The sequence below is a fragment of the Urocitellus parryii genome, chromosome 9, assembly GCF_045843805.1.
Source record: "Urocitellus parryii isolate mUroPar1 chromosome 9, mUroPar1.hap1, whole genome shotgun sequence".
In the NCBI taxonomy this organism is placed as follows: Eukaryota; Metazoa; Chordata; class Mammalia; order Rodentia; family Sciuridae; genus Urocitellus; species Urocitellus parryii.
Window position 1 is genome coordinate 15,324,872 of NC_135539.1, and position 22,914 is coordinate 15,347,785.

General features: G+C 36.9%; 1 protein-coding gene across 2 annotated transcripts in view; it reads left to right on the forward strand.

The window, feature by feature from the left end:
• Positions 1–4,394: 4,394 nt before the first annotated feature.
• LOC113185099 (transmembrane protein 180-like) overlaps positions 4,395–22,914 on the forward strand; it is a 34,927-nt gene continuing 16,407 nt past the window's right edge. Inside the window, exons 1-5 of one of the 2 annotated variants that reach the window (XM_077802882.1) lie at positions 4,395–4,550; positions 5,475–6,200; positions 13,968–14,122; positions 17,691–17,774; positions 20,801–20,923. In XM_077802882.1, the coding sequence (XP_077659008.1) occupies positions 4,401–4,550; positions 5,475–6,200; positions 13,968–14,122; positions 17,691–17,774; positions 20,801–20,923 (1,238 nt within the window). In that variant the 5' untranslated portion in view covers positions 4,395–4,400. The remainder of the gene's footprint in view (positions 4,551–5,474; positions 6,201–13,967; positions 14,123–17,690; positions 17,775–20,800; positions 20,924–22,914) is intronic. The other variant, XM_026392081.2, reaches the window with a different exon arrangement.

Sequence of the window (22,914 nt, forward strand, 5' to 3'; positions counted from 1 at the left end):
ATTAATAAATACTTGGGTGATTTGGGGAAGGGGAAAAACTCAAAATAGTCTTGTGGGTAATAAAATGTAGAGTCCTCCTTTCCATTCTTGTTGGAATCAGGGTAACAAGTTGATGCTTGACATGTAGCCTGCAGGCCCCAGATCTTGGGAGAAAACTTGCCAATGCAAGAAAAGCTCCCCATTGTGAGGGTATTGCTGGAGGTATTTCAGCCTTTCAGGAAGGCTCCCCCCTTTTAATGAAATCAGTATTTTTTTTATAACTTTATTTATTTTTATGTGGTGCTGAGTATCGAACCCAGGGCCTTGCACATGCGAAGAGAGCGCTCTACTGCTGAGCCATAACCCCAGTCCCCTGGAAGACCTCTTAATAGAATAAAAAGCATTATGGATCTAGACCTAGGGTTAAACAAACAATCAAAAAAACCCCTCAAGTTCTAGTTGCAGTTGACAAAAACAGAGAAGCCTTTAGCAAACTGTTTGCAGGAGAGATTACCTCTTTGCCTTACAGGGTTTTGAGAGTGACAAAAACTTTATAGTACTTTGTGCCATTCTCAAACATAAAGCTTATCATTGTTAGTGATACTGTTTGAAAATGTGGGTATGTTTGGGGACAATCAAAATATATCTTTTATTTATTTGTATGTTGGGGTTGGAGCAAAGGCCTCACACATGCTAAGCATGCACTCTATCACTGAGCAATATCCCCAGTTCATGTGCATCAAAATCAACAATAATAATAGCAATGGATTATAACCTATTAAATGTTGAGGCCATACTGATATAAATGAGTGATAGGGAAAAGAAAGCCCTTTCTTATTGTAGAATACCAACCAAAAACTGTAAAAGGAATTCCAGTGCTAAAAAGTAGTAATATTTAAATTAAAGGTAAATTCACAAATCCCTTTCTTTTGAATACAGGCAATACTGAAAGGTAAGATGTTACTGATCTAGTTTTTATTGCTAGTTTATAAAGATGAAAGCTAGTCCCCTCTAAAGTCTCTACTGCCCAGGTTGTCAACATTCAGGTAGAGATATAGTATAGAGGCAAAATAAGATAATTTAAAACCAGTTCTCTTAATCACTACATACAGAACACTTTGGAAAGAGAAAATTGGGTTTATGATTTGCTAATGGTCATTTGTAGAAGCTGAAGTTCTAGAATCATGCATGTGACCTTAGTCACTGGTGGTGCTGGCTGTTTTATCCATGACAAATAGAAGCTCATTTTGTCTTTAAATGGAAAAATGTATTGGCATGTTCTTTTTAAAATATATATATATATATATATATTTTTTTTTTTGTTAGTTGTAGTTGGACACAATATATTTTATTTTATGTGTTGCTGAGGATTGAACTCAGGGCCTCACACGTGCTGGGCAAGCATTCTACCACTGAGCCACAACCCCAGCCCCTGGCATGTTCTTTAACAATCCTCTTTTTTTTAAAAAAAGAAAAATCTGGAGAATTAAAGTTACTGATAGTGTAAAGCAGTAAAAACAAATCCAAAATCCCACAGGCTTTATGCCTTTGAGGGGGCGCGAAATGTTAGTGGGTTGTTTTTTTTAAGGACACTATTTTCAGGAACTATACAGCTCCCTTGGAAAAACTGAAAGAAAAATTACACTGAATTTTTTTTTTGAGTGCTAGAATCCCTGCTTTAGAGGCACTCCATTATTCTTTTAGAGCCTGTTAGTCATGCATAGAAACAGTCATAAGTGGCCTCTTCAGTGGCATTAATACCATTTGGCTGAGTAGTAGGTTAGTGAATAACTACCCAAGTTGATTCTAAAAGGTGTTCATTTAATAATTCACAAGTACTTAGTGTACTTACCCAGCCTGACCATTACAGCACTGCTGCTTTTAAACTATTCTGTATAAAGCATTTTGTGGTGAAGAAGATCCTCCAGGGGGGCTGGGGTTGTGGCTCAGTGGTAGAGCACTTGCCTAGCACATGTGAGGCACTGGGTTCGATCCTCAGCATCACATAAAAATAAATAAATAAAGGTATATGTGCCCAACTACACGTAAGAAATAAATATTAAAAAAAAAAAAAGAAGATCCTCCTTCAGAAATTCTTTGTCTTTGGGTGTATACATGTCAAAAGTATTTTAAGTCTTTTAAGGAGACTTTTTAGTTAGTAGTGGTGGCTTTGGAGAGATTTTAAGTGGTGATTTTCAGTTCAACACCTCCTGAAACACATATTTACTATGATGAAAGTAATCTAAAGCAAAATACTAATAGTTCTTTCCGCAGAGGGAAATAAGGAAGATGTTACTTCCTCCTCTCAATACAATCAAGCAGAGAAATTCAGATTGTAGAGTTTTTCATAATACTATCAAAATCATATATTTTTAGTTTCAGAAAGGCTGGTGCCTAACTCGATTTCTTTGAAAAGAAAATTTGAACTCCTCAGGGAGTTTATAACACTTTGCACACTTCTGAGTTTATAAATGCCTGCCTTTTGACTTAATGATAGATCAGTTCAGAAAGTCGTGGCATGCTTCTTGTTTTAGTGTGCTTAAAATAAAACTCAGAGGGAAAAAAAAAGAATGCCTACATTTCAGTGGGCTAAATTTGTATCTTGGCTTTTGGTCCTACTGACTCCCTTGTTTTCTGGCTCTTTTAGTGACAAAGTGACCTCTAGCCCAGTCACTTATGCCCAGAGTAACTCCCTGGAGTGAGGTCCTCTCCAAGTAGTTCCCAGCTTTTTTTAAATCTGAGAACTACCCATTAAAGACAAAAACATTGGCTGACCACATGATATTGTAGTACTTGTACTTTTAAGTATTTGAGAACTGTATAATGATGAGAATAAAACAGATTTGTTTCTTATCATTTTGGCAGAATCTACAAACATTTTAAGAGCAGAAGTATATATGGGCAAAATGCCCCCCCCCCAGTACTAGGATACAAAACAGTGGCCTGTATGCTAGGCAAGCTCTACCACTGAGCTAGCTATATACTCAGCCTGTGCAAAATATTATTTGTTTAGCCTACAATGTTTGGTACCCACATGGGGTTAATAACCTTTCTTGATAATTCTAATGCCCTACTGCTCATAGAATTAGAACCATCAGTCTATGGGGTCAAAGTGAAGCTTATAGACCAATCATTTAATCATCTGAGTCAAATGTCCATTACCCCTTTTTAATCTGCCCTCTTGTTCCCTAAGAAATTGGGGGATCATAGACTGTTCCTAGATCTTCCAAATTAAAACAGAAGTCCAAGGATTATTCAAGCAAGTAACATCCCTCAATTTATATGAATATTTGTCTATTTTCTGACTCAGTAAGATTGTGGAGATTTTGACAAATATTCTGGTAAACCAGGGATAATACATGAAGATCATGATGGTCTGTTAAAACTGTAGTCAAGCGGGATGTGGTGGTGCACACCTGTAATTCCAGTGGCCAGGAGGCTGAGGCAGAAGGATCCAAAATTCACAGCCAGCCTCAACAATTTAGTGAGACTCTGTCTCAAAAAATAAAAATGTCTGGGGATGTGGCTTAGTGGTTAAGCACCTCTGGGTTCAATCCATGGTACCAAAAAAAAAAAAAAAAAAACCCAGAAGAAACAATAACAACAACAAAAACTGTAGTTAAAAGATGAAACTGTGCCTACTCCTGCTTGGTTAACCTTTCCCTGTTTTCTGGTTATATGGATTAAAGGGTAAGGTGATAGGATAGATTTGAGAGAGGCATCTACATCAGAGCAAGAATCAGAATGTATTATTTCTACATTCCTTGTAACCCTCATAGATATCCTTTGGGTCAAAGCTACATAGTCTATCAGGAGAAGATCAGGAATAAATCTTCAAATGCAAATCTGTGCTACTGAATGGATAACTTTATTCTTAGATGAAGGACTTGCTTCTATTCCTTCTCTCTGACAAAATGCTGTCATCTCATTGTTCTTTTTCTGTTGTACCCTTCCAAGTAGGGAGGATAATGCATAAGCTGACTGCTACCTAAGCATGTCCAAACATTTGGATAAATCCTACTTTACAATTTAAAAAATGTACGAAAAATATAAATAGAGGGCTGGGGCTAGGCTCCGTGGCAGAGCACTTGCCTAGCATGTGTGAGGCACTGGGTTCAATTCTTAGCACCACATACAAAAATTAATAAAGACATGCTACATCTACAAACTAAAAAAATAAATAAATACAAATAGAGTCACATTGTATGCAAGTTAGAATTCAAGGCAATATCTCAAAAATGTTTAGTACATATAAATAGAGTGTTAAATCAGGTGACAAGTCATAGCTAGTAGTTTTGTGTTCTTAAGTAAAATTAACTAGTGTCCAATGGAATTTTACCAACCATCAACTATTGCATTGCAAACAGTGAGTTTTAACTTTTTTTTTAAACATAGGGAAGAAAAGTTCCTCTGCATGGAAAATGACACTTTTCAATATCAATCCGGTTGCTCGGGCATACTGTCTGATAACATTAGGGACCAAAATGCTAAATTCTGTCTTCAGTTTCTATTATGTGAAATTTTTTATACATATATACCGAGTTCCTGAAGTGGCCTTCTATCAATCCCAGGTGAGATGGAGTCTTCACTCTACTTTTACATAGGACAGAACAACTTCCTCAGGGTTGTGTTATTATTGTTATTTACAAAACAATTGATTCTTCGTGCAGCTGAAAAACTTCTTGATGTCTAAGTTTCTCTGAGGACAAAGAGAGATTTTTAAAAGATTGCCACTTAAAATATAAAACCAAGGCTATACTTTGGTCATCTTGCAAATTAACTTATGTGAAATAATTGATTTTGTTATTAAAATGTCCTTTGTCATAGAGAGGCCCGTGATAGTGCAAATTGTATTGTAATTCATTACAAAGGATGGTCTTAAAACTCTTATGTTTTATAATGCTACTTATTTACTAAAGACAACTACATATTTACTGAACTCATTTTTAGTTGGCAAACATTGATATTTTAATCTTTCCTGGTGAAAGTTATATAACGCTATGCCTATGAAAGTATGCCAAAATGACACTATGTCATTCTTTGCAGTAGCGTGGATGGCTCTGTGCACCATGATTGGGAGACAGTCTAGCATAATGATATGGGCACAGACTCTGGATCAACTACCTTGGTTCAGACCCTGACTATGTTGTTTGTTAGCAAGTTGCTTAACCTTTTTTACCCTCGTTTTCCTTATTTGTAAACTGGGAATATTAATAGTACCTATATTATAATATGATTTTTAAGGATTTGATAAAATAATGCATATGAATACTTTTATAATACCTAACACAAAGTGAATGCACATTGGCTTTGAGTAGTACTAGATGTTATTATTATTAATATTTCAACTGGTTCTGAACATAATGAGATTTTTTTTTTCTATCAGTTTTAAATACTTCATTTAAGTAAAAAGAAATCAGGGGTGATTTCATCTTATACTGAATGTAGTAGTTTACATGACTATTGAAATAAACTTGCATGTTTCTTCTCCTTAGATAATTTTAATGATCTGGAATGTTCTTAATGTCCTGACTGGGTATTTTCACATCGACTTTAAGACTGAACGCTTTTTATGCAGTAATCTTTCTGTCTTATATGGAACTCTTTTATATGCAGTGGCCTTCCTGCTTCCTTGGTTCCCTTGGAAATTCTATGAAGAAATTGACTGGCTTAGTGCACTTCACCTGGTGGTATCATTATGTGCTTTTGATAGCACACTTACTTGTGTGGAGCAAGCCCAGTGCAGATTCTTTGCAGAAACTGTTACTAGGCAAGAAAGTCATCTTCAGCTGATTAAAATGAATCATGTGGCAGCACTAGTAGGATCTACCAGTGTCCTTTTCTGTGGCCTCATCTCTAATAACTTGGAAATTCTGCCCAAATTTCAGTCTGTTGCTATTGTCATTGCCTTTTTTGCAGCTTGCAGCCTTTACAGTGGCATGTACTACATGAGATATTTTGAACCTAAAAGAAGCAGCGAGGAAAATGTTTTCTTGGAAAGTGAACAGGATCTCACCTGGACCTCTGTTGCCTTATTTTTGAGACAAATCTTGTTCCAGAAGAACTTCTTTCTTTTTCTGATCATGAGTTTCTTACAAGTCTTCCATTTAACTTTCTTCAATAACTTCATGATGATTTTTGCAGATAATCTCATTCCCAGGAATGTTCTTTCTTCTTCCACAAGGAGCATCATGTACGGGGCAGGATTCATTTGCCCACAGGTATGTGATAACTCTTTGAATAACTCTTACCCAGGTGTGGTAGTAATCTCAGCTACTTGGGACACTGAAGTGGGAGGATCCCAAGTTGGAGGTCAGCGTTGGCAATTTAGTGAGACCCTGTCTCAAAATCAATTTAAAAAAGGTCTGGGGATGTAGCCCAGTGGTGGGGCACTTTCCTAGCATGTGCGAGGCCCTGAATTCAGTCCCTAGTACTATCAAAATTTAAAGTGTTTAATTCTTAATTGGCTGAGGAAATTAGAAACCTGATTATATCAGTAGTGTGAATAAGATGCACATTTTTATTAAGAAACCTAAAGATTCAGAGCCCCAGACCTTATAGAAGATTTAGTAGAAACATAATAGAAAAAAGAAGATGAAAAGGAAAAAAGGAAGAGTCCAGTGAAAGCCAAGCAACATGGTATTTTAAACATTTTAACTTTTGAATTGTGTTCCCTGAGCTTTTCCATTTAAGTCTCAGCAGAATTATGGAAGAAAATAATGAGTGTGTTGTTTTGCTTTATTGAGGTATGACTTTTGTGACAGTTATATGGAAGAAAAGTCACTTGATCAAGAATCCATGGAGCCAGGTTTCAAAACATTTGGCAAAAGTACTGAGTTCTGGAATTCCAGAGTGTTATTAAAATTCCATGTTCATGACTATTATTATAGAGGGCATGTTCTCCTTCAAAAAACAAAAATACTGCCATGCTGTTTATTATACCATTTGGAGAACTAATATATCACTCCCCTCAACCTAAATATGTCCACAAAAAATGATTTAATTAATGTGACTTCAGTTTCTCCTGTTTTCATGAATAATAAGTAAAACCTATTACTTATATATTTCATGGAATAAGGAATAAGACATTCTGGATAGTCTAGTTTTTACCACTTGCCAACTTTCAAAAGTATTTAAACATTTGGGATAGAAGTAGTCCAATAATTCTTAAGTGTAACCATAATTTCTTAAATGAAGTATATAGGATAGAATTTGCCTTTCTGCTATTAGCTCAGTTCTTTATGTCTCCTGTTTATATTATAATAATGACAACTCATGGATTATGCCAAACACATTGTACACATTACCTCATGTAATTCTCATAATAAGCTCCGAAGAGATCCTTTTCATCCTTATAGATAAGAGGCACAGAGCATCTATGTGCCTCAAGAGGCATGCACTTCAAGATGCTAACTTGGTGTGGTGATGTGTGCCTATAATCCCAGCTACTCAGGAGTCTGAGGCAGGAAGATCATTTGAGCAATGGGTTCAAGACTAGATTGGATAGGGGATGGGCTGGGGATGTAGCTCAGTGGTAGGGCGCTTGCCTGGTGTGTAAGGTCCTGGGTTTGATCCTCAGCACCATATAAAAATAAGTAAATGGAATAAAGGTATTGTGAAAAAAATTCTTTTTATTTTTTTTAATTTTTTAATTGATTTTTTAAAATAAATTACATTGAAATGCATTACAATTCTTATCACACATATAGAGCAAAAATTTTCATATCTCCGGTTGTATATAAAGTATGTTGATACCAATTTGTGTCTTCATACATGTACTTTGGTGCTGAGAGCCACAGCCTAGTCGGAATGGCCCCTGGCATTTTGCAAATAGTATTGGTTGAGAGGCAAGCCATTAAAATGATGCTGGATTGATTCGGTTGTATATTAGACCTTTACTGTCCACCTCGGCCTGCTACTTTGGAGTTCTTGCACTACTTTGGAGTTCTTGCGCTACTTTGAAGTTCTCGTGGGGATTCCCAGAGAGTTCCCATTGGTTGGGGAAGTGCGGGAGGAGGGATTTCCGGAGGAGGGATTTCTGGTTGGTGGTTCCTGGAGGAGCCGTGTGGCGTTCGGGAGAGTTCCCGGGGAGCATGAGTGGAGGGTGCTGGTGGAGTTCAGAAATAAAGTTTGTTCCTGCTTCAGTGGCTCGTGATTTGTGCCCAGCCAGACTGCGGCATTTTGGATAATGATGTCCATCACATTCCACCATCCTTGCTAATCCCCTGCCCCCTCCCTTCCCTCCCACCCCTCTGCCCTATCTAGAGTTCATCTATTCTTCCCATGCTCCCCCTCCCTACCCCACTATGAGTCAGTCACCTTATATCAGAGAAAACATTCATCATTTGTTTTTTTGGGATTGGCTAACTTCACTTAGCATTACCTTAGCATTACCTTCTCAAACACCATCCGTTTACCTGCAAATGCCATGATTTTATTCTCTTTTATTGCTGAGTAATTTTCCATTGTGTATATAGGCCACATTTTTTTATCCATTTATCTACTGAAGGGCATCTAGGTTAGTTCCACAGTTTAGCTATTGTGAATTGTACTGCTATAAACATTGATGTGGCTGTGTCCCTGTAGTATGCGTTTTAAGTCCTTTGGGTATAGACGGAGGACTAGGATAGCTGGGTCAAATGGTGGTTCCATACCCAGTTTTCCAAGGAATCTCTATACTGCTTTCCATATTGGCTGCACCAATTTGCAGTCCTACCAGTAATGTATGAGTGTATCTTTTCCCCCAAATCCTTGCCAACACTTATTGTTGTTTGTCTTCATAATAGTTGCCATTCTGACTGGAGTGAGATGATATCTTAGAGTAGTTTTGATTTGCATTTCTCTAATTCCTAGAGATGATGAACATTCTTTCATATATTTGTTGATTGATTGTATATCCTCGTCTGTTCATGTCCTTGGCCCATTTATTGATTAGGTTAATTGTTTTTTTTGGTGTTTAGCTTTTTGAGTTCTTTATATACCCTAGAGATTAGTGCTCTATCTGATGTGTGAGGGGTAAAGATTTCCTCCCAAGATGTAGGCTCTCCATTCACCTCACTGATTGTTTCTTTTGCTAAGAAGCTTTTTAGTTTGAATCCATCCCATTTATTGATTCTGGGTTTTAATTCTTGTGCTATAGGAGCATTGTGAAAAAAAATTCTTAAAAAAAAGACTAGATTGGACAACATAGTGAGACCCCCATCTCAAAAAAAAAATCTATCTCTAAGATATACTGTGTGCACATCATTTGTTTAGCAGGGTATACTAAAGGAACTTCTGGTTAATCATTGTATTTCCAGGTGTTAATGTGTGCAAGATAAAATGATGCCCTCCCTTCAGAGCACTGTGAGGTTTGCCAAGCTTTTTACTCCTGTGTTAGCTTCCCATTACTGTAACAAAATACCTGGGATAATTAACTTATAAGAGGTTTATTTAGCTCACAGTTCTAGAAGTTCCATTCAAGTTTGGTTGGGCCCATTGCTTTAGGACTCTGGTGGGGTGCTGGATGGCAATGGTAGGGAGTGCTTGATGGAGCAAGCTGGTCACTTCCTGGACAAAAATCAAGAGAAATAGAAAGGGGCTGGGGTCCCACATCCTTTTCAAGGGCATACCTACCCCCATGACCAAAGGGCCTCACACTAGGCCTTATCTACTAAGTGTTCCATCACCCCACAACAGGGCCACACTGGGAACCAAGCCTTTAACCCATGGGCCTTTGGGGGGCATTTGAGATCCAAAACTGTAGCAGCTCCTAATTTCAATGACCCAGATTAGGAAGCTATTTGAATTTCTGTCTCTACTTATTATTTGCCACCATATTTTAGGCTGTTTATACCTTCTCACTTTAAGTCATGTGCTTATCTGTAGTTTCTACTCTTTGCCAGCTTTAAAAAAGTTCATTAAATTAAACTCCCATGTAAAAATGGAGCTGATTTTCAAAACAGCCTTATTGAGATATGATTCCCATTGCATACGATTCATTCATTTAAAGCACACAATTCAGTATAGTTTAGCATATTCAGTCGTGGGATTAGCACTATGGTCAAGTTGAGTTACATTTTCATCACTCTGAAAATAATCAGTCAATCCTCACTTCACTCCCCTCAGCCCTGGAAACCATTAAACTACCTTTTGTCTTTATGGATTTGCTTTTCTGGATTTTCATGTAATAAAATCATATAATATGTGGCCTTTTGTGACTGGTTTTTTCACATAGCCTGTTTTTTAAGGTTCATCCATGCTCTAGTACATGAACATTTAATTCTATATTAATCTGTTTTCAGATGTTAATAACATAATACCACAGAATAGGTATATTTTAAATAAAAGAGGCCCATGGTTCTGTAGTCCAAGGTTGATGGGCTGCATCTGGTAATGGCTTTCTTGCTGGCAGAATCCTAAGCAGGAACAGGCCATATTATGTGACAGAAGAGAAAGAGCCCAAGTGTATATATATTCTAGTCTCTTATAAAGTCAACGGTAACCAATCATGGAGTCTCTTATAAGGTCACCAGTAATCAATCATAGAGGCTCCATCCTGATAACATTATCAAATTCTAATCGCCTCCCAAAGGCTCACCTCTAAACACTGTAGGTGGATTAAATTTCTACCCTCTTAATACCTCTCAATAGGGACTAAACTCCAACATGAGTTTTTGAGGCAACCAACCATATTCAAACCATAAAATTCCTTTTTTATGATTCAGTAATATTCCATTAGATTAATGTACCAAATTTTGTTTATCTATTCATTAGTTGATGGACATTTGAGTTGTTTCCATTTTTGGGTTATTAATGAGTTGTGTTGCCATAAACATTAGTGTTAAATTTTGTATGGTCATATATTTTCATTTCTTTGGGGTATCTATCTAGGAATGGAATATATAGGTTTTATGGTAACTCTATATTTCACATTTTGAGATGGTGACAGACTGTTTTCCTGAGTGGCTACACAATTTGACATCCCCACCAGCAGTGTACAATGGTTCCAGTTTCTCCAAATCACTACCAACTCTTGTTATCTTTTTTTATTGTAGGTATCTCATTGTAGTTTTGGATTTCCCTGATGATTAATGATGTTGAACATTTTTCATGGATTGTTGTATAGGTTCTTTGGAAGACTATCTATTTAGCTCATTTGCCCAGTTATTTGCCTTTTTAATGGAGTTGTAATGGTTTTTCATATTTTTTCATAGTGTGTATTATCAGATATACTTCATAAAAATATTCTCCTATTCTGTAGGTTGTCTTTTCACTTTCTTGATGGAATTGGAAAGTGTGAGTCCTCCTATTTTATTCTTTTCCAAGATGTTTTTGGCTATTCTAGGTCTTTTGAAAATCTATATGAATTTTAGAATCAGCTTGTCAAATTCTATAAAGAACTTAGCTGGGATGCTGATAGGAAGTTCACTGGATGTATAGATTATTTGTGTGGTATTGCTGTCTTAATGATGTTAAATCTTGGGCTGAGAATGTAGCTCAGTGGCAGAGTACTTGCCTCGAATGTGCAAAGCCCTAGGTTCAATACCCATTACCAAAAAACAAACAAACAGGGCTGGGGTTGTGGCTCAGTGGTAGAGCACTCACCTTGCACGTGTGAGACCCTGGGTTCCATCCTCAGCACCACATAAAAATAAATAAGTGAAATAAAGGTAATGTGTACAACTATAACTAAAAAAGTAATTTAAAAAAAACACAAAAATCTTGATGTTAAATCTTCAGATTCATGAACATGGAATGTTTTTCCATCTATTTTAGATTAAAAAAATTTATTTCAACAATGCTGTATAGCTTCTTCCTTCTTTTATTAAATTTACTCCTAAGTATTTAGATAGATATTTAGTGAATACCTGAAGGGCTTTCATGAGTAAAGAACATAAGCTTTGGGCTGGGGTTATGGCTCAGTGGTAGAGTGATCGCCTATCACATGCGAGGCCCTGGGTTTGGTCCTCAGCACCACATAAAAATAAATAAAATAAATGTATTATGTCCAGCTACAAATAAAAATAATTATATAAAAAAGAACATAAACTTTACTAAGTATGTAGAGTCATGATTTTATTTTGTTAGTTCCCATTGATTTTTTTTACTTCTTTTATCTTTTAGCCATGTTCTGGGTAGAGATCATCAGATGGTTGAATTGTGGTGGAGTGAGGGACTGCTAATGCTTCTGAATGAATCATAACCTCTTTATTTTTTTATTGTAAAAATGGCATCTGTTGTACAATTCTACTACCAAATAACTTGCAGTAAGAACTATTACTCATGTCCTTTCCCATATTTTACTTACTGAGGTTTTTAAAACTAAGTTATACGTATAATTTTTAAAACAAAATGAGTTCATCTATGAATCTTTTGTATCCTGCATTTTATTTTGTTTTTGGTACTGGAAATTGAACCCAGGGGTGCTCTACCACTGAACTATATCCCCAGTCCTTTTTTTATTTTTTATTTTGAGACAGGGTCTCACTAAGTTGCTTACAGCCTCCTGGCTAAGTGGCTGGGGCTGGCCTTGAACTTGCTATCCTCCTGCCTTAGCATTGCGAGTCACTGGGATTACAGGTGTGCGCTGCCATACCTGGCTAGATCCTGCTTTTTTATCTTCACAAATTTTGGAAATTTTTCATGTAACATATAAGTCTAATTTAGTTTTTAAATATTCATTTATTTGTATAAAAATATGGCTCATATCTTTTTATATATTGGACATAAGAATAATAACTAACAATCATTGAGTTCCTTGTATGTTGAATATAGAGCTAGATGGGGGTGGGAGGAAAATGTCTTTTAGGTGAAATCAGTTCTCTGTGATATAAACTGAGGACATGTGACATTATTAACTTCTTATATTTTGCATATTTGTTGAGATCCAGAAGAAGCAGACTCATTTTAATATGTGGAAATGTGTTACTTTGAATATTATAACTATACACAAGAGTATAATTCGATTTGCTAGATGCTTTGCATACCTTCTCTTATAGAACTCTCAGGAATGCCTAGGACGATAGCCATCACAGAGCTATTGTTTTCAGTATCCAGAAAGTGAGCTCTTGTTTCTTGAAAGTAGAGAATTAAGCTGGAAAAAAAAAATCAGTCGAGGGGGAAAAAAAACCCTTATGTTTATTAAAGGACATTTGTAATCTACTTATGTCTTTCAAAATGCTCTTCTAATTGTAATGTACATACATTTGGGTAGTGAAACTTTTCAGGACTAAACAATGTGCTTTTTCTTTTGAGAACAAAGAGTGTCTTCTGATCTTTGTTAATGTACATATGTATATTTAGCACAAACTTTACAGTCTAGAACAATGAACTTTTTCATTTGGTAGCAAGAAATTCAGGGGAAAAAAGCAAATCTAAGTCTCAGATGTCAACATGAATCTATTGGAATTATGAAAATATGTGAGATTAGGCAGGACACACAAGCAGAAACAATATAGATAGAATCCTGGAATATTGTTTACTAAACCTCTGATTTTATAGTAAAAAGTACACTTCAGATTAATATCACAGTAAGAATAATAGTGAGATTTTTTTATATATTCAACAATCGTTTTGGCTACTGTGCATGTACACTATGTGAATTCTGTTTGGGTTTATTTTAGACTTGAGTTGAATCTTTCACTTTACCATAAAGCAATGCTGTTTGTTGCTACTGATCAATGTCTTATATTATCACTTTTAGTAAAATCTACCTTAGTATGAAAATAATTAGGAAACTATTTCCTGGTTTATTTATTTGTTTTTATAGAAAATAATAGCGGCTTATTTGTTATTTATAGAATATTAATATCCATAGTCAATTTTTTTGGATATATGTGGATCAAATCATCCGAAACCAAGAGAGAATTAGTTGTATGTTTTAATTGATACTGTAATTCAAAAGCAAATTTATTTTGTAATGAGAATATTTTGTCAACAGTGAGAGTAAGTAGACATAATGGGTGGGTTTGCTTCTTAACACAAAGCCAAATCTATTTTCATTTCAGTGCCTTGTCCTTATGGGTCAGTCCTGGCTGAAGAAATTTGGTTACTATAAGATTATCTTAACCTCTTTCTACCTAGAAGGAGTGGTCTCCATTGTCATGTTACTTCTGGGACAGGATTACTATTGCTGTTTGGCTTTTTATCTCATTATTATCAAGTAAGTAAATACCGAAAACAGTGAACATCATTTTTAAAAAATATTTTTTTAGATGCATGGATGTTTATTTTGTTCATTTACTTATATGTGGGGCTGAGAATCAAACCCAGTGCCTCACACATGGTAGGTAAGTGCTCTACCTCTGAGCTACAGCCTCAGACCCCAGTGAACATCTTTGATGGGATTCCGGTATAATATTCGCTTCTAGGCTGGATCATTGAATCTTTCTACCAAATTGTTTGAATGCTTGGTTTTTGTTTGTTTGTTTTTAGTACAAGGGGTTGAACCCAGGGGTGCTTAACCACTGAACCACATTCCTATTCCTTTTTATTTTGAGACAGGGTCCTGCTAAATTGCTGAGGCTGGTTTTGAATTTGGGATCCTCCAGCCTCAGCCTCCCAAACCGCTGGGATTACAGGCACGTGCCACCACTCCCAGTTTAACAGTTTTTTTTTTTTTTTTTTTTTAAAGAGAGATCACACATTGGGTTGGGGATATAGCTCAGTTGGTAGAGTACTTATCTTGCATGCACAAGGCCCTAGATATCCCACACTAATTTTTGTAGTAAAGTTAAGTTTCTTCTTGGTGACCTATTAAAATGCAATATTGAGTAAATGCTATTGTCAGATTCAAAGAAGCTGAGATTCTATTCCTCCTTCAACTCTTTCTCCTATTTCTTCTTTTTTTCTGATTTTTGATTAACAAGTAATAATTGTACATATTTAATGGGCTTCAGTGTGAGATTTCAATACATGTATAAAGAGGGTTCACTGATTAAATCCAGTCTTTCTCTACCCACATTTTTCTGGATGGCTAAATAACATTCCATTGTGTATGTCTTCCAGATTTTCTGAATCATTCATCCACTGATGGATACTGAGGCTGATTTCATATCTTAGCTTTGTGAATAGTGTTGTAAGAAATTAAGGTGTGAGGAATTTCTTTAGCATGCTGATTTTATTTCCTTTGAATATAAACCCAGAAGGGGGATAACTGGATTATATGCTATTTCTAGTTTTAGGTTTTTGTTTGTTTTTGCAATGGGGTCTTGCTGTATTGGCTAGGCTGGCCTCAAACTTGCAAACCTCCTGCCTCAGCCTCCTGAGTAAGTGGGATTACAGGCTTTTTCCTGCCCACCTTTGTTTTTAGTTTTTTTGAGGAGCCTCCATGCTATTCTCCATAATGACTGTTCTAATTCACATTCCCACCAGTAGCAAATGAAATTTCCTTGTTCTACAAATCCTCACCATCATTTATTTCTTATGTTTTTGATGATAGCTTTCCTAACTGGGGTAAGAAAATATCTCATTGTAGTTTTGATTTGCATTTCCCTGATGACTAATGATACTGAACCTTTTTTTTTCATATATTTGTGGCCATTTGTATTTCTTTTTTTAAGACGTTTCTAGTCAGATCATTTGCTTATATTTTAATTGGATTGCTTGGTTTTTGTGTTGTTAAGGTTTTTTTTTTTTTTAGTTCCTTATATATTCTGGATATTATTCCTTTGTCAGATGAATAGTTGGCAAATATTTTCTCCTATTCTGTGACTTTTCTCTTTACTGTTGATCCTTTCCTTCCTTTCTTTTTTTTCTTACTGTGCAGAAGAAGCATTTTAGTTTGAAGCAATCCCATCTGTCTATTTTTGCTTTTGTTTCCTGTGTTTTTGATGTCATATCCAAGAAGTCATTGTCTTGAAGTGTTTCCCCTATGCTTTCTTGTACAGTTTTATGTCTTATACTTAGCTCTTTGTCCATTTTGAGTTGATTTTTTTTTTTTTTGGTACCAGGGATTGAATCCAGGAGTACTAAATAACTGAGCCACATCCCCATTCCTTTTTATATTTATTTTGAGACATAGTCTCACTAAGTTGTTTAAGCCCTCACTAAGTTGCCAAGGCTGGCTTTGAACTTGTGGTCCTCATGCCTCAGCCTCGAAAGCGTGGGATTACAGGCATGTGCTACTGAGTCTGACTTGAGTTGAGTTTTTGCACAAGGTAAGAGGGGTCAAGCTTCAGTCTTCTGTAGGTGACTATCCAAATTTCCCAGTACCATTTATTAAAGAGACTGTCTTTTCTCCAACATGTGTTTTGGGTGCCTTTGTCAAGAATCAGGGGCTGGGGTTGTGGCTCAGCAGTAGAGTGCTTGCCTCTCACGTGCGAGATCCTGAGTTCAATCCTCAGCACCACATAAAAATAAATAAGTGAAATAAAGGTATTGTAACCAACTACAACCAATAAATAAATAAATAAATATTTTAAAAAATAAAAAAAACAATATCAGCTGACAGTTCCTCCTATTTCTGCAACTTCTACTCTTCCCCTGGCACCCAATCCTCCAGATATCTTGAATTCAACGGGTCCAAATCAAGGATCTTGCCCCTATTTGCTCTTTTTCACCTTTGTTCACCATTATGGAAAACGGTTTCACCATCTGTCTAGTTGCCCAAATTTGGGACTGAGAAATTGTTTCCTTCTCTCTCTGAATTTTGACACCTCCATTTAACACCTCCATCTACATCATTGGCAGACTCATCTCTAACACATCCCGAATCCATCCTTCTCTACTCATTCAGCTCAGATCTCAATGTCACTTATATGGAATGCTGTTGTAACCTCCAGTTGTCCCCATTGCCTCCAGTCTCTAGTCCCTCTAACCCCTTCTCCCAAATTGCATCAGAATAACATGTCATCCTTTTGCTTAACAAGCCAATTGTTTCCATGATATATTTGAATGACATAAAGTCCTTTTTATGCAGGCCTTCTTTATCTTTCCATCCTCTTTTCTTGTTATTCATCCATTTACACTGTATTCTCCACCATATGGAAAGACTTTGAAATTTCTGGTTCAGACACCTCTGTGTGTTACAAATGCAGTTTCCTGTGTCTGGAAAGCTGTTCCTCATTTCTTGCCTGACTCTCTTCTAAAGTGTTTTTTTGTTTTTATTTTTCCTGGGGTTTGAATTCAGAGGTGCTTAACCACTGAGCAACCACCCCCAATCTTATTTTTGTTTTATTTTGAGACAGGGTCTCACCAAGTTGCTTAGGGACTTACTACATTGCTGAGGCTGGCCTTGAACTTAAATTGCTGGGATTATAGGTGTGTGCCACCATGCCTGGCTCTTGTTTACTTTTTTAAACTTAAACTTTTCTCTCCATTTTATTCTGTTATCATAATCAAAATGTTATGTGCCTATTTACAGTTCTTAACTTATTCTGTTTTTATATTAAGAGAAAGCAGATGAAATTCCCTGGAAAGTTCTATTCCTTAGAATCTATTTGTAACTTGAGCAGATTTAATAAACAAGTAATTATTAGGGAATGGGAAAAAGCATAAAAACCATTAAAAAATCCTATGTGGAAGTAATTACTTTTAGAAGAGAATTGCATATATTTGAGGGACAGAATTATATATTTAATATATCTTTACTTTTATAGTATCCAATTTCACTTTTTTCCTTCTTGCAAACCAAATGCCAAGTTTCATTTGATGTGTTTTTTAAAATAACAAAATCTGTGCCTTCTAGTTGTAAAATGTTCATATGTGTACATTATTTTAATTTTTTCTAGGGTGATTGTGCAAGCTTCTTTTTGTTTATTTAACCTGCCACTAGCTGACCTGATCCATGAAGATTTACTGAAGTTCAATAGGCAGTAAGTATATTTATTCAGATATTAGCTATAAAAGTGTCAGATGCAGGTAGGACCTATCGGAGTCGCAATATCTCAGTTATATTAATACTATAAATCACATACAAGAGAGATGGTCATAAGAGGCATCATTAGGAATTGGGGAGTAGAATATCATAGGATATTCCTATTTGTTTGCCCTACACCATTTCCCTCCACTTTTGAAAGGGCATCATGATTTTTATCCCTCAGGTTCACATAGCCAATGTTACAACAGGGTTAAAACTCAGAAGTAAATCAAAATCTTAGTTAGCTATAGGTTCTACATAGTGCCATACACACCAGACAGTAAGGTAAAGTGACCTGTGCTCAGTGACGTTCTAAGAATTAAAATTTAAAAAATCAAGCTTCATCGTATCCTTTCTTACTTGAGAAAGTCTTAAGCTGATGATAACGTGTTTTGTTCTTTGGTATGATTATAAATGTTTTAGGTCAGATATAAAATTCTCTTGGTTGACAAATATTTTCGGATATATACCTCCTTTTGCATTCCTCTAAATATTTTCGGATATATACCTCCTTTTGCATTCTAAAGAGGAATGAATTATGTTACAGCCTTTTTTTGTTAACTTGGTAGAAACATATTGCACAGTCTCTCTCTTTTTTAAGGCAACTGAAATGGAGGAGAGCTTTGCCCACTGCTTGTTTTCCTCTTTATATATGATTCCTTTCCTGTTTCACAGTCCTGTTGCTGTCATAATCATAGCAATAAGTGAGCTGATGAGTGCCTCACAGTTCAGGACCATATCTTCAGTCTAATGACCTTCATGCTTAGAAAGACTGAGAAGACTTTTTGTTTTTCCTTAAAAAGATGATTAAGTGCCAGGAGCAGTAGCTCACGCCTGTAATCCCAGCAGCTCAGGAGGCTGAGGCTGGAGGATCGCAAGTTCAAAGCCAATCTCAGCAATTTAGTGAGGTTCTAAGTAACTCAACGAGACCTTGTCTCTAAATAAAAATATAAAAAAGGGCTGGGGATGTGGCTCAGTGGTTAAGCACTTCTGGGCTCAATCTGCGATACAAAAAAAAAAAAAAAAAGAAAACATGTTAACAAACAGCAATTTTAGTAAATGTTTTATACCTCTCAATTTCTCCTCCTCCTCCTCTTATTCCTCCTCCTTCTTATTTTTATGTCCCAGAGATCAAACCCAGGGGCACTTAACCTCTGTACCACATCTACAGCCCTTTTTTATTTTTTGTTTTGAGACAGTGTCTCCCTAAATTGCATAGGGCCTTGCTGAATTGCTGAGGCTGGCTTTAAACTTTTGATCCTCCAATAACAGGTGCATGCCACCATGTTTGGCTCTTTTTTTTCTTTCTGGGTTGTTTTTTTTTTTTTTTTTTTTTGGTGCTGGGGATTGATCTGAGGGCCTTACACAAGCTGAGCATGGGCTCTACCACTCAGCTATACCCTCAGCCCTCAAATTCTCTTTGAATGAGATACCCTACAAATAAATGAAACATTTCAAACAGTTGGCCATATGCCAAATGCCAGTGTGCATAAGCACCATATGGCTATTTGCTTATTTACATCTAATAGCACCCTTGAATGATAGATAAGATTGACTTTACAGATATGACCTATGTGTCAGGCAATGTGGAAAAGCTGGGGATACAGTTCAGCAGGACTTGTAAGAGACTCTCCACTTACCTGATACTCTTTGTTCCTCCTAAACAATGCCTACTTATGTGCATGTATGCCATATGTTGGTGACCGAATGGCTATTTGAGGATACCTGTGCTTTCCTGCTCTGATGATTCAGTTCTACCCTTACCAAGAATTAGTGTTTTTTATTTTAAACCTGTTAATGTCAGATGTGCTTGTAATTATAATTACAAGGTTTAATTACTCTTAGATTTTATAAACTTAAGAAATACAGGTATAAAATGAAAACCTTGAAGTGATTTCTTTCTTTCTTTTTTTTTTTTTTTTTTGCTTTAGCCAAATGTCCTGATCATGTCAAAGTGGAAAGTTTTCTACTATAATGACAAAACACATGTGGTCCCTGCCCTCATGGCACATACAGTTTTGTGGGGGGAGACAGACTGTAGTTATATTACCATATGATTATAATTATCCTAATTTTTAGGAAACTTATACTATTCATGGATTAACTTTTCCAAGTTAACATAATAGCTGATTGAAGAACTGGGAATCAAATCCAAGTTCTTTCTATCAAGTCAAACTTCCTCCAATTCTCTGGCCTTGATTTATTTATTTTCTTTCTTTCTTCCTTCTTTTCCCTCCCTCCCTCCCTTCCTTCCTTCCTTCTCTCTTTCTCTTTTTCTTTCTTTCTCCTTTCTTTTTTCTCCTCCTTATTGGCAAAGTTTCCATCACCAATTAAAACATGAAAAGATTTAATTTTGTTCAGTCAATGCACTTGATTTACTTTATATGACATCATTATTAAAAAACTACATGGCAGGAATCCATTAAAGTAATACTTAAGGAAATTTGGGCAGAAAAACTTAGGTGTGAATATCAGTTCTTTCATTTACACATCGTATGACTGTGGATGTTGTCATCTGTTCTCCCATCTCTAAAAGAGGAGGGTGGCAAAAGCTTTCTTATGATTGCTGTGGGGCTTAAATTAACTAATATGTGGAGCTCACTTACTGAGCATGTAAGAAGGCAGCAGCTGTCTTCTCTTTGCATCTTAACTATGGGGCTAAGATTTTACAATTACTCTGCTATTTCTATTTTTGTTTACTCAGGGTCAGGAGGGACTTCCTAGATGAAGATTTCCTTGATACATAGACATATACGTATGAACTTATGTGTATAAAAACATACACATGTGGGCCAGGTCTGGGGCTCAGTGGTGGAGTGCTTGCCTCACATGTGTGGGCCACTGGGTTCCATCTTCAGCACCACATGAAAATGGATGAATGGGGGGGGGGTTGTGTCCATCTACAACTAAAAAAGAAAGAAAAAAAAACATACACATTAATCTGTGTGTGTGTTAAAGACCCATGTAACCTTTGTCTTCCAGATTGTCCCTTTGCTCACTGATTTTTGGCATCTATGCTCTGTTTACCAAGCCTGCTCAGTCTTTAGCTCCCATGGGGGTGCTGTGTAAGCTAAAGCAGCATGAATATTGGGACCCAAACAGCAGGTAAAGTAACAACCTTTGAAATCACATGAAAGAAATATGAAAGCAAACTCTGTTGTTATCTTGCACTTTGGATGTTGTTAGCTATGAACTCGTGTATCTCAAGTAAGCTATGACCGTGAATGCTGAAGGAACTTTATGAAGAGCATCTTTAAGTATTGGATATTATTTAAGTTATATGCACTACATATGTCAATATAATTTGTACTAAATTGCATATTGATGACCTTATCTAAGTCATTCATGAAAGGAAAGTGACCACAACACTCGGAGCAACCAAAAGATCTTTATTGCAGCAGTGCAACAAAGAGAAAGGAAAGAAGGAAAGAGAGAGAGAGAAAGAAGAGAAGAGATGAACAGGGAGAGAGCAAGAGCAAGAGAGAGACAGAGAGCGAGCACAAGAAAGATAAAGAGAGCAAGAGAGAAAGAGAGAGGGGGGCCTGGCAGGAGGAGTTTTTATAGCCCAAATCTAATGGGGCCTCTGGGTCTGCAAGCTGCCTTGTTGGCCCAAGGGGGGTTGAGTGCTCAGCCTTGAGCGGGACTTGACACAAACAGGTGATAAAGGACCAGACAGAGGGGGGGTTGAGTGCGTGGGCTATCTTGCAGCCAACATCTGTTCAGCCTGCCCTGCAGACAACACAGTTCAGCCTGCTCTGCACCCAACAATTCATTCATTATTTCATTTCACCAAAGTTTTTAAAGACTTGCTCTTATATGCCAGGGACAAAGGTACTGGGAATACAATATGAATAAGGAGACTTTAAGGGGCTCTACAGATTACAAAAAACCATGATAAAGGGGCCCATCAGAGGCATAATGGGGCACTGTGGTAATGCAGAGAAGAGGTCCCCTCCTCAGTCTGCCCAGGGAGCACTTCACAGGAGTCGGGGTTCTGGAGCTGGGTTTGGGTGACTGAGTTGGATTTCCCCTCCTGAACACAGATGAAACGAAAACAGCATGGTAAATATCAGGAAGCACGCATGCACTCTCAATCAGCTGTCCATTTATTCATCCCATAAATATTATTGAGAGCCCCCCAAGCCCTAGACTATGACACAGCAGGGAGGTCTCTGTCCTCTAGAGGGAGGGAGGAGGACTTAAGAAAAACAGAGTGCTTTATATAATGATCAGTTCTTTGGTGAGAAATAAAGATCGGGGAAACTAAGAAGGGTTGGAGAAAGCTGCATTTTAAAAGAGGAGAATGGAGAAGGCCCCACCAAGTTGACATTTGAAAGACCTGGAGAAACCTGGGAGGGAACCATGAAGATTCTCTGGGGGGGAAGTGTTCCTGGCAGGAGATGCAGGTGGCAAGGCTCTGAGGTACAGCATGCCTGGTGCTCTAGGTCTGGCAAGGAGGCCAGTGTGCTGAAGCTCAGTAAGCAAGAGAGGAAGCCATGATATGGAGAGAAGCCAGGTCACACAGGGCCTTACAGGACCTTGTAGGGCCCTATGGTCCTGCTTTGTTACTTTGGTTTCACTAGGAGATGGATGGTGGTGATTGATTGACTAGACCCATTTACAGAGCAGTTTTAATTCATAACAAAGTTGAGCAGAAAGTGCAAAGTTCCCATATATCCCCTAAGTAACCTCACTTGCATCGCTTCCCTCCTTATCAGTGTTCCTTATCAGAGTGGCACTTTTTTACAACTGATGAGCCTACATGGACACATCATCCTCATCCAGTTCATAGTTTATGCTAGGGTTCACTCTTGGAGTTGTGTGTTTTATGGGTTTGCACAGATGTATCATGGCATGTATCAACTACTATAGTATAATACAGAATATTTTCACTTCTCTAACAGTCTCCTGGGCTCCACCGATTTCTCTCTTTCTTCTCACTAACACCTGGCAATCCCTGATCTTTTCACTGCCTCCATAGTTTGGCCTTTTCTAGAAGTCATATAGTTGGAATCATATAGTATGTAACTTTTTCAGATTGGTTTCTTTCACTTAATAATAATATGCACTTAAGTTTCTTGTATGTCTTTTTGTGG